Below are 11,587 nucleotides of genomic sequence, written 5' to 3' on the forward strand. Positions count from 1 at the left end.
GTTTTCTATGCTGTTTTGGTGCAAGTACAACTGTCGTAGTCATAGCTTGGGGATGGGTTCTGTTTATTAAAATCCTATTGATCCTACTGGCCCTGTGTCCCGCCTCCATTCCTCTGGCTGGGGGGAAGGCAGGGCAGCCTGGACACCTTTCTACCAGCACCCCACTCAGTCATCAGAGACAAGGGGCCACAACTGCTCCTCCAGCAGGGCTATGGTGAGCATGAGGGTGCCCCCCAGCAGCAGCCCCAACCCCTGCAGCAGCACATGGAGTGGGGGGAGAGGCTCGGGAGGACGAAACAGGGCTGGGAGCTGAAAGAAAAGAACATCAGGGGGTCAGAAAAGCCCCCTGCTTCCCGCCCACACCCGCCCCCCCGCTGCCCCTGTGCCAGCTCTTCCATGCTCCCGCATCTCAGATGCTGGTGAACCAGGGTTCCCCCCCAACCCCCACCCCACCACCCTTCTGGTGGCTCCCAGTGAGGCAGAGGGGCTGAGACTCCCTTCTCCCTTCTCCACTGCCCGCTTCTCTTGGTTTCTCTGCACCTCCCACCCCTCACCATGTCCACGAGGGCCACATAGAGGAAGACCCCGGCAGTGACCCCAAACACCCAGGGAGTGAGGGGGACAGGGCCCAGGCTGAGCCCCACCCCCAGGGCTGCGCCCCCCAGCCCCAGGACTCCAGACACCAGGCTCAACAGGAGCAGCTGCCGGAAGGGCAGCCCAGCCTGGAGCAGCATGGCGAAGTCACCTGTGCAGAGAGAGGGCAGGGCAGCAGGGAATTAAGCCCGGGCCACCCCTCACCCATGTCACCCCCCAGCCTCCACGTTCCACCGCTTTCTGGAGTCAACCCCACTCCACTCCGGCCATTCCTACCCAGTTCGTGGGGCAGCTCGTGGCAGAAGACCGCTACAGTGGTGCTGAGGCCACTGGAGAAGCCATCAGAGAAGGCAGCCCCTGGGTGGGCAAGACACGAGCTGGGCAGTCTGGAAGAGGGGTCTTCCCAGAGGCAGTAGGGCAGGGGCCCAGAGCTCCGCCCCCCAACTTCCTCTCCCAGCCCCACCCAGTAACTAGAGGCCCGCCCTCTCCCTGACCTCCCACCCTCCATCCCCTTTCCCACACACCTATGGCCAGCCCATCAGTGAGGTTGTGTAGACCGTCTCCCAGGAGGACCATCCACGTGATGTTGGTGCCACCACCACCCTGGTACCCATGACTGTGGCCTTGGTGCCCAGGAAGGGCTGGGACTGCTGGGGGCTGGCTGTCCTGCTCCCTTGGGCTCTGAGCCCCTGGCTCTGCAGGAAGGAGGACAAGAGCCATGTTGGCGGCTGCAAGTGAGCTGGGAGCCAGGGCCCACTCATGTTCTCTGGTCACCTGGAGCTGCCTGCAGTGGCTGAAGGGCCATCCCACTGCCATCCTCCAGGTCCAGGTTTGGAGTTCTGAGGTCCTTTCTTTTCTGCCCGCAGCATCTCTGAAATGGGAGGGCATCCTTCCTGATGGAGGAAGCAGCCAAGCCAGGGGGCAGGGAGAGCCCCGGCTGCCGGCTGCGAAAATGACACTGGTTCCACCTCTGGCAGTTGGGGATGTTCCCTGGCCTCTGCTCTCTTCCCAGGTTGGCACCCCTCTGTTTCTCGTTGCCCCGAACTCAGGAGAGAAGCCCACTTGGCCGGAAGTCCTGGGTCTGTGCTGAGGAGCCCGAACCCACTCCCTGCTGGCCATCAGGCCCCGCACAGTCAGGCAGACGTCAGAGCCAGGAGCACTCGGCCCCTCACCTCCTGGCTTGAGTGGCTGGTTCTCGGCTAGGACTCTGGTCTCGGCAGGAAGAGGACAATAGGGTGTCACTCACTGGCTTGCGTCCTTGACGCCGCAAGAGTCCTAGCACGTTCTCCAGGATGAAGAGCAGGAAGAGACCACCAAGCACCGACAGTCCTGGGCCCAGGTCCTCCTCTGGCCGCCCGCCAGCTCCAGCATGCTGCCCTTCTTGTGCCTGATGGAGAGGCCATCAAGGGCAGACTCCAGAAGCCCCTCGCACCCGACAACACCCCTCTCCTGAGGTGGCAGAGGGGGCTGGCGAGCCTTCACCCACACGCCCTGCCAGAAGGCAGCTGTGGGCTGAGGCTGGGGCGGGAGAGAGGATGTCCTGTGACTGGGGATGCTGGGGCAGGGGACAGGGAAGGGGCTTCACGTACGTGCGGCAGCAGGTGCAGCAGCGCATCCCCACAAAGAGTGCCCACGGCCACGGCCCCCAGGAAGCCCAGCAAGGGCCTCAGCAGACGAGGTCCCAGGAGCCGCAGCAGCAGCAGGGAGAGGGGCGCAGGCAGGCTGAGCAGCAGGACTGCCAGGGTGCTATGAATCAGGGCTGCACAAAAGCAGGGGCTGGAGTCAGGCGGAGCTGGAGGGACACCGTAAAGGTGGGATGGGGCAGAGAAACGCTGCAAGGGGAGAAAGGACCCCAGTGAACCCCCTTCCTTGGCTTGAGACCCACTCCCCCCAGGATTCAGGTGTCCCACCCCCAACTCCCGCTGTCACCCACTGACCAGATAGTAGATCCCCTGGGGGGGTCTGAGCTGGGGCCCGGATGCAGACACGGCTGTCAATCTGATAAAGCAGGGCGGGACACAGCAGAGCAAACTGACGAGGAGTGAGAGGAGCAGCAGGGCTCAAGCCAAAATTGACCAGCAGCTGGGAGCCATTCAGACACTAGGGAGGTAGAGTTGGAGGTTAGGCACCAGGGAATTGCTGAGACCTGTGACTCATATCTTGAATGTCTGCCCTTCCATTGCATGAACTCCTGGGTCTCTTCCAGGGTCCCCTTCACTCACACTGCCAGGTGCATCAGGGACTCGGGACAGTTAGTTATAATCAGCATTTAATTATCAGTAAATATTCAAACCAAAGCAGATAATTCAATTCAGTGCAAATTGGGTGCTAGTGAGCACTGCCACCATCTCCCTCCCTCCGTAGCTCTGGTGTCTCATTAATTTAGTGATGATGGTCAGACAACTAGAGCCCACCCTTCCAGAATCTTAGAAGGGAGAAGAACCTAAAATGCCATGCAAACCTCCTCTCAACAGCCCTGACACTTATTCCATCAGCCTTGGATCGAGTGTTCTGGTGACAGGGCGCTCACCCTCACCAGGTCTGTTTCAGGGCTGGGTTTGGCTGCCCTCCGGTGTACATGGAACACGTTCACTGACTTTCTGGATGATGATAGCCATCTGCCCCCTGCAGGCCTCCTCTCCAGGTAACCAGCCCCCCAGATCCCACCCTGGGCTGCTTCTCTGGATTCTCTGCTTTGCCAAGTGTGGCCCCAAAACCCAGTCTTAGAGCTCAGGGTGTGGGTTTACCTACTGTGAACACAGGGGAACATATTTCTCTACTGGAATAATGTACCCTAAGATCACACCTGGATTTTTTTTTTTTTTAAGTAGCCATTTTAAATTACTGAGTCTTCAAACATTTCAGGTCATCTAAATCCCGTGGCTCCTATCCCCTCGGGAGATCATCAGACTCACATCCTCATTCAGATGGTCAGCCAGTGAATGGTCCAGCAGCAGAAGCCTGTGAAAGAGGCCCAGGCCCGAGGGGCCTGGCCCATGGGGTGGTCCTGGGGCCTCTGTCTCCGCCAGGTCACCCCATCCCGAGGGGTCCAGAGGCAGCCCTGCCCAGACATCCACACTCAGCTCGGGGTCCTGTGACCTAGAATGGATGGGATGGCAAGTCAGGCTCCCTCGTGTTCTCTTACAAAGGGGCCTTGAAAGGATACAACAAATCAGGGTCTGAAAAATGTGTGATTCCAGGAATCTGATGTTAGGAAGGCAGAGCTAGGCTGCTGGAGGAGACTCCTCTCAGTGGGGAAGAGCTGGGGTGTGACACTTTGGGTGGGAGGAGATGGGTTAGTACCTGTGTGTGGAATTGTCTCCAGTTGGGGGTGCACCCCGACCAGCAGGAGGTCCGTGGTGTCCCAGGCGAAGGGCCTGAACTCGGCCTAGTCCCAGGCTGTGGAGGAGCCTGGCTAGGCCCCCTGCAGTCAGTGTCCCATTCTCCCCATACAGACCAAACAGCTGGGCCAGGTAATGGTTCTGTTCCTGCTCAGCAGGGCCCAGGTAGGGGGCTGAGCCCTCCGCCCAGCCCAAGGCCACCCACACACACAGGCCAGCCAGCAGATGACACATTGGGGGCCCCATTACTGGGGGGACAGGCTTAGAGGCTCTGGTTCCGGCTTCTATTCCCCCTGGTGGAACATCCTGAGGACTGTGCCCTGGAAGAACAAGGAGGAAGGGGCTGGGGCTCCTGCCATGAGCCCGCACTCCTCACACCACCGGCCCCAACCCAATACCATGGCAGCTCCACTTGCTCACCCTTCCTCCCCTTTGCCTCCTTCTGAGCAGCCTCTTGTTTACCTGTTCCTAGAGCAAGCACTTTCCCTGACCCAGAACACTCCCTTCACCTGATCCCAGCCCCTGTCCCTCCCATGTCCCCCAGAGCCCAACCCTCAACCTCACCCCACCTCTCTTATATCCCTTCAAACCCCAGGACCTCACCCCCACTGGCGGTGTGAGAGCCGCCACCTCAGGTCCCCATGAGGCCTGGCTATGGGCACTGAGAGGTTCCTGAGTTATGGAGGGGAGCCAGGCTCAGTCTCTAACTGCCCAGGTAAGTTGGAGGCCACGTCAGATAGAAAGAAAGGATGGCCAAGTCCCCTCCCCTAGCCCACCTGCCTGGGGGTGGGGCCAGGGGAGGTGCCAGAGTGGGAAGACTCACATCAGAGGAGTTAATGGTTCACTGGTCTCTGGGGTGGGGGTCAAAGGTCAGTCTCGGCTGGGCCCCTGAGTAGGGAGGGGCCACCCTCTGCCCCTGGAAAAGCCACATGGCCAAGGAGAGCCTGGGCCAGGCCTTTTCTTCTAAATAATTTACACACACCCCCAAGCCAGTCAGTACCATCTTAGCCTCTCGCTGCCTAAACTGCCACCCCACCTACCTTACATATGGCATTGAGTTTCTCTCAGCTCCAACCCCCATGCCCCATGCCCACATTCCCTGGAAAGTTGGCCCCAGATGTCCCTAAGCTAGAGAGGAGAGTAAAAAGGCAGATGAGTGGCAACCCCAGACACATGGGGAAGAAATTGTTTTTAGCAATTCCCCATTCCAGAAGAGAAAGAGCCAGAACTCAGGGAATCATGACCAAGAAAGGGGACGCTCTGGTGGGAGGAGGAAAGAAGTGTCCAGGCCCTCTGCAAATGTCTGACCTGGCTTTAAGTTAGGGAGCACAGTCTGATTGGGGTGATTGGTCCAGGGGGTCAAGGTTGGCATTACCTGACAGCAGGAAACAGGGACACCCAGAGGAAGGGGGACACCGTCTTCTTGGTTCCAGCTGTGGGGGGGTAGGCGGGCAGATGGACAAGGGTCACCGGTAGGGAGGGGGCAGGGGAGGGGCACTACCTTAAAGGGGCAGGCCCTGCTTCTCCCCTCCACCTCCTAGGGACACCCCACCTTCCGGAATACCCAGCTGCCGATCTCTTCATTTTCCCATGGAAAGCAAAGGAGTCCAGTACAGAGTGGTAACATTTATTAGGAAGGAGAAATTCAATTAGACTTCCACATCACACACTTAAGAAACAGACTAACCGTCGTTTCTAAGCAGGAAGGAGGGGAGGCAGAGGGCCCCGAACCCCAGGAGACAGGCAGCTTCAGCTGGACAAGAAGGGGAGAATGGGCTGAGGGTGGATAAAGGCCACTGCTCACCCAGCCTCCAGTGAAGTTTAGTGGCTAAAACACTTCTAACCCCCAGCCCCCCAGAGACGGCAGCCCAGGAGAAAGCTGTGTTCTCTAGCAGATGCCTGACTTATGGCTGGTGGCGGGAAGGAGGAAAGTATCACTATCTCTTGCTGCTCCTCCGGGTTTCTTTGCCGTTACTGACGGGGTTGCTGGAGGGGCCGGGGTTGCCGGCAGGTGTGTGGTTGGGCTGGCTTCGGGTAATTCGGGTGCTCGGGGGGTGGGAGGGAGTGTGAGGCGGGTGCGGGCCACCACCAGGACCTGGTGGGGCGCTCAGTCCATTCCCATTCTGGCTCTCAGAGGCTAGTTGTGGGAGAAAGAGGAGAAACATAGGAATCAGAGAACTAAGGCAGGCAGGCGTCTATCCCCAAGACCTCCCTGCAGCCCTGATGGACAGAACAATCTCCACCAAGTACAACTGCACATTTAAGGCTGTGTGACCAAGTGCAAAGAATGTGAGTTTTAGGAAGGGGCCCCAGAGAAGACACAATCATTTTGACAGTCGCTACATGAACCATTGTATATTTTCTTAAAAAAAAAAAAAAAATTGGCTGCACCTCACAGCTTGTGGTATCTTACTTAGTTCCCTTGATCAGGGATTGAACCTGGGCCCTCAGCAGTGAGAGTGAGGAGTCCTAACCATTGGACTGCCAGGGAATTCCTATTTTTTCTTTTTTATTCATCTCTATCATTAGGAGTCACACCTAGCTGTTTAGTGCTAGGCTCAAGGACCACCAACAAAATAGCTCTTGACCAAAACTGACTGTAAAACTGGAGAATCACGGGAAGGGAAGGGCCTGAGGTTTGTGTTAAAATGTAAGAAGGATCTTGAAAGGAAGAGCAAAGTGTGGTGTGAATCACAATGAATCACATTCATTTGAGAAAATATAAACAATAAGCAAAAAAAAAAGCAAAACTATTATACATACTCACACCCCCAAAATAATAGACAACACTTCTGTGTTTGTTTTCAGTGATTAATCCTTGAACCACCTTAGCTGTGAATACCACTATCACCACACTTACCACAGTGTGTTATTAACATAACCATCAGGGACTCTTTCCTGAATGGACTTCAAGGTCCTAAAGACAAGTGCTGTGTTTTTTCCCTTGTATTCCTCATCTATAAATGCTTGCTAAATGAAGACAGATGCCTGCCTCTCACAAACACAAGGCACCATGAACCCTAACCACACCCCTGCTGGTCCATCAGACAAAGATATCCTGCAGCCAAAACTGAAGAATAACACTCTTTCCTTAATTCACAGAAGAGAGTATGCAGAAAGTAACTGTTTTTATGCCATACATTTTTTTCTTTAACACCTTCTGTACCTATTAGCAGAGGACAAAGCAAATAAACATGTAGCAAATGAATATGAGGGGGGCAAACAGGCTTAAATGTATCTTATTTAAAATATTTTTGTAAATGATGGAGTTATAGAGACCGGAGAATATGTAACTGTCATATTTTCAGTTGAAAATATGGATGCTACTTTTTATGGTGGAATTAAATGTTGTTATTTCATGGAGTTTCCAAAAACCACCATGACCTTGAGTGGTTCTAATGCAGGTTAGGAAACCACGGTAACTGAGGATGCAGACACAGGCTGGGGAACGACAAAGCAGCCCGAAGCCTAGTGTCACAGGGAGAAACACAAGGCACGGATTGGAGGCAAGAGCGCCAGACATCCAGGAGTAGTAGGGTCAGCTGGGAGATGACCCAGGAGAAAAGAACAGTAAAAAAAAAAACAAAACAGGTTTCTAAGGAAAAACCAAGGGAAGAAGGGAGTGATGTTGGTGAGTGATTCTAATTAAAAGTTGATGATCTATAGGAAGGCAAATTCTTAAGAGACCAAAAGCAAGGGCTTCTGAGTTGGAAGAACCATAATCCTGAGGGCCAAGGCTTAGAAGCAGGGCCTTAAATTTCAAGAGTGGCAACCCTAAACAGCAACTATTTCGTGCTTAAAGTGGTGCAGTATGGACTTCATGTTGAGTCATGTAAGTAACAGTGTATCAGAACCGATACTGAATCAAAATAGGCAAGGGGGGAAAACGCCAAGTTTCTGCCAAAGAAGAAGCAGAGAGAAGGAGCTAGAATGAGAAACTGCTCTCATTTTTGGCTCTGAGTGTCAGTGGCAAAAGGGAGCTCTATCAGTGATAGAAATATATCCCTAAATGTTTTCACCCGAGGGACTTGCAGAAGAACTTCGAAAGGGACTTCCCTGGTGGTCCAGTGGTTAAGAATTCGCCTGCCAATGCAGGGGACGTAGGTTTGATCCCTGGTCAGGGTACTAATATCTCACATGGGGGCAACTGAGCCCACGCACCACAAGGAAGATCCTGTGTGATGCAACTAAGACCTGATACAACCAAATAAATAAATATACAAACATTTATTAAAAAAAAAAAAGAACTGGGGTGGAAAAAGCTATAATCAGAGAAAAGAGATTTGGGAAAGGGATGAAGGCAATGCATCTCTCTAGGCTGGGGAGATTACGGAAACTAGGAGGACTAGTGAATGGAAGAGAACACATTTACCTGGAGAAGTAGCAGGGGGTCCAGTGGTAGGCTGGGGAGCCGCAGGGCCACTGTCGTTCTGCACCTGAAGGCACAAGTGACATATTCAGACCTTACTCTCTGCCAGGCTTCTTGGCCTGACCTGCCCTCCTTCCCCACATCACAGTCATGGGACCCACCGTCTTGTTGGGTGCCTGCTGGGCGCTGTATTCGGGGTTTGGCTCACTGAAGTTAGGAACCTCAGAATAAACCATACAGAATCTGCAAGGGGAGAAAGTGGCAAAGCCTCAGGCCCATCCCTTGGAAACCTCAGAAAGGTCCAGGTTCAGAATATGGAATGCACACCCTCATGCTGCTCCTGTAAAACACAAACTTCTTTCCTTCGCCTGTGCTTCTACCTTCCCAAGATAGCACTTACTCTCCAATCTTCTGAAGATCACCCCCACGGCCAGTGTACAATGTCAGACAACCTTTGAACACTGACGCGTACCTGTGGGGGCACAAAAAGCAGGAATCAGAGTTACAGAGAAGGCCCTTGAATAACCAGAAGTCACCTGATGGCTTACCCTTTGGTGAGCCGGATAATATCCCCAGGCTGGATCAGGTTGCCCACATCATCCCAGACAGAGATATTGATGCTGCCAGTTTTGTCCGCCACTTTGCAGGTCCGAACCTCGTGCCCGTCCTTTGTCTTGGTCACTCGGCCTGAGGGAAATAGACCAATGGGGTGGGGGTGGTCAAATAAATAGGGGTGGTGATGATCAGAGGGATGAAGTCTAGATATTGGTGGAGTGAGGTGTACAAACAGGGCAAAGCCAAATCCCTGGAGCAGGGAGGAGCCAGCACCATGGAGAGGGCCCTGAGTGGGAAAAGGCCTGGAGGCACTGGAGGCTTGGATCTGGCAAGAGTTCCCTCCATCTACCCTACACTCGACTACAACTCTCCGGGCGGGGGCTAGGAGAGAGACTGGACGTGAGCAGTGTCTTGGGGTGCGCCCTGCCATTCTGGGTGCAAGTTAAGAATGGTTCTCCCCAACCCCGAGAACCTACGCAGGGGGCCCGCCGCCCTAGCAGAGCCACCTGTCTCCAGCACAATGAAGATGAGGTTCAGATTCTTGAGCCCGGGCTTGATATCCTTCACGAAGGTCTCCGTCGTCATGCTGCCCGAGCCTCAGCACCCCACTAGAAGGGGGGAAAGGGGATGAAGTTTCAATGCACGGACCTTCCCATGTCCACTTCGCAAGGCCTATCTACCACACTAGGCTGATCAGGCAGCCCGAAACCATCTAACTCTTCTAAAAGGGTAGAAACGAACTTCCCCGTGGGCCTCCAACTTCAAGATAAGAATTTAAAGGGTCTCTGGATAGGCTGCTTCGGGGCTGGAAGCCCTCCTCCCCCGATGCTCTTTCAGTCTCAAGTTCCGAAGTGTGGAAGCCGTCGGAAACCCGGGCAGAGAACCTGATGCAGAGCCAAGGAATGGAATCGCCACTCGCCACATCTTCCCTAACCCTCATCTGGACAATCCGGGACTCAGTCCATCCTCTCCCCCAACCCACAGCCCACCACCCACCCAGCCAGCCCGCCGAACTGTGCACGCCGCCGAGTCGCCCGCAGGGGGAGCCAAAGGTCCCCAGGCCGCCGGATGCGGACCAATGGAACGCAGGAGTAAGAACATTCCCGGAAGTTTCTCCCCCGCCTCCTCCAGCCAATCAGCACTGCCCCGGCTCGCCCCCTGAGTCCCGCCGCGGGTCCCCACCCGACCAATCGGGATTCGAGATTCACGCGCCGCGAAAGGGGTGGGATTTTAGGTATTAAAGGAGCCTCAGAGAGGGTTGACTGCGCAAACAACAAAGACCACCAGGGGGCGCATCAGGTCCCAATTCCTCCACTTGACTAGGGCCAAGAACTAAGAGAAGGCTCCAAGATTTTCTCCTAGTCGTGACACAGTGGAAATAGGACCAAAGGTTTTTTGGAATCCAGCGGACAAAAGCATAAAAAGAAGCTCATCACTTCACTTTTTTACTCGACAGTTCTTAAACACGTGGTTCCATTTTTCAGACGAGAAAAAGCAGTGTCTAGCACATGTAAAAAGCAGTGTCTAGCACACAACAGGCAGTTTCCTCCTCTTCTCCGACTGCTCTAACCCTCATCTTTATTTCTGATTTGGGGCCCTCAAGTTTAATGCAGTAACCAGCTTGGTCAAGATCTCTGGAAAAAGTAGCATTCACACCAGAGACAGACAATTGGCGGCCTCACTCCTTCCCTCTCGGAAATGATGGAATGTGGGGCTCAAAGAGCAATATTTGCATTTGTTCCTCTCACAGTCCGAAAGGCAACTGTTCCTGAAGTACTCACTCCCTAGACCTCAGGATCCTCAGAGGACTAAAAAGAAGAGGCCCGAACCTTTAGTTTCCTTTGAGACTTGATACATAGTCAACAAAATGTAGCTAGCTCTGTAGTATTGCCTATAAACCAATTATATATATAAACAATGTACATACATGTGCGTTACCATCTGCCTAGCGAACATCGGTAAAAAATACTGCTTACTATCAGATTTGCCTAAGAGGCCAGCAATTCTAATGCCTTGGTTTGCTTAATCAATCCCTTACCTTCTTCTAGAGGGCTCCACCTTGACTTTCCTCGGAGCTCAGGTTCTCTCCCGCCCACACCCCCAGCCAAGGTGTCGTACCTTAAGAAAAGCAAACCACAACCCGGGAAGAGGGACATTTTTATCTGCCTTCTGTCCCCTGAGGTGTTTCAGGCAACTATACGAGTGCTCCGAAGGCCGACGTAAATACGGCGGGAGTGAGACGGGGAGGGAAGCGGGCAACCATAGATCAAAGTTTTCCGGTCAGACACTCCCCCATTCCCCACCCAGTGGTCGCCTTGTTGACTACATATCCACTCCCATGACTATGAGTCATAAGATCAGGAAGCTCCGGGATGCTGACCACGGCTCTGGAAACGAGAGAGGGGCCGGGGAGACGGCAGGTCACTGCAGGCCAGCCTACTAGCGACGATCTCGCACCAAGTCGCATCAGCTTTAGAGCACGAACACGTGCACCCCTCCGAAGCGAAGTCTCGCGCTCCTGGAGAGTCGGCCTCCTGCTCAGCCCCTGAGGTTCACGCCGGGAAGAACATAGAGTTCTCCCTCCCAAATGGCTATCCAGTTCTCCCTGGGACCATAAAGACATCCGGTCTAGAGCGGAGGCCTGGCTAGCCTGCACTCTCCTCGTTGGCTGCTCGTGGTTTCTAGTCCAGGACTGAGTTAAACAAAGAGGCGGAGTTTGGTGACGGGC

General features: G+C 54.2%; 2 protein-coding genes across 13 annotated transcripts; both read right to left on the bottom strand.

The window, feature by feature from the left end:
• Nucleotides 1-46: 46 nt before the first annotated feature.
• Nucleotides 47-5,755, bottom strand: SLC39A5 (solute carrier family 39 member 5). 3 transcript variants are annotated; one of them, XM_055394632.2, is made up of 12 exons: nt 5,488-5,627; nt 5,311-5,368; nt 3,898-4,255; nt 3,510-3,693; nt 2,532-2,694; nt 2,184-2,353; nt 1,841-1,981; nt 1,369-1,465; nt 1,119-1,289; nt 871-951; nt 555-745; nt 47-309 (listed from the first exon to the last, which is right to left on the bottom strand). In XM_055394632.2, exons 1-12 carry the CDS (start codon nt 5,560-5,562, stop codon nt 166-168), a joined length of 1,833 nt encoding a protein of 610 aa, XP_055250607.1. In that variant the 5' UTR covers nt 5,563-5,627; the 3' UTR covers nt 47-165. The 3 variants fall into 3 exon arrangements, with proteins under 3 accessions (XP_055250607.1, XP_088693229.1, XP_088693227.1); XM_088837103.1 differs by having other exon boundaries at nt 47-745; nt 5,623-5,755; XM_088837101.1 differs by having other exon boundaries at nt 47-745.
• NABP2 (nucleic acid binding protein 2) lies at nt 5,549-11,525 on the bottom strand. Of its 10 annotated transcripts, none has more exons than XM_055394639.2 (7): nt 11,240-11,525; nt 9,336-9,467; nt 8,853-8,991; nt 8,705-8,776; nt 8,466-8,547; nt 8,308-8,371; nt 5,549-6,072 (listed from the first exon to the last, which is right to left on the bottom strand). In XM_055394639.2, the coding sequence occupies exons 2-7, from the start codon at nt 9,442-9,444 to the stop codon at nt 5,873-5,875; spliced, it is 666 nt and encodes a 221-aa protein (XP_055250614.1). In that variant the 5' UTR covers nt 9,445-9,467; nt 11,240-11,525; the 3' UTR covers nt 5,549-5,872. The 10 variants fall into 10 exon arrangements, with proteins under 10 accessions (XP_055250614.1, XP_055250619.1, XP_055250616.1 ...); XM_055394644.2 differs by having other exon boundaries at nt 9,366-9,467; nt 11,240-11,520; XM_055394641.2 differs by lacking the exon at nt 11,240-11,525 and adding an exon at nt 10,978-11,224.
• Nucleotides 11,526-11,587: the final 62 nt, after the last annotated feature.

Source organism: Moschus berezovskii, chromosome 6 (assembly GCF_049115385.1).
Source record: "Moschus berezovskii isolate FMDL1 chromosome 6, NW_MosBer_1.0, whole genome shotgun sequence".
In the NCBI taxonomy this organism is placed as follows: domain Eukaryota; kingdom Metazoa; phylum Chordata; class Mammalia; order Artiodactyla; family Moschidae; genus Moschus; species Moschus berezovskii.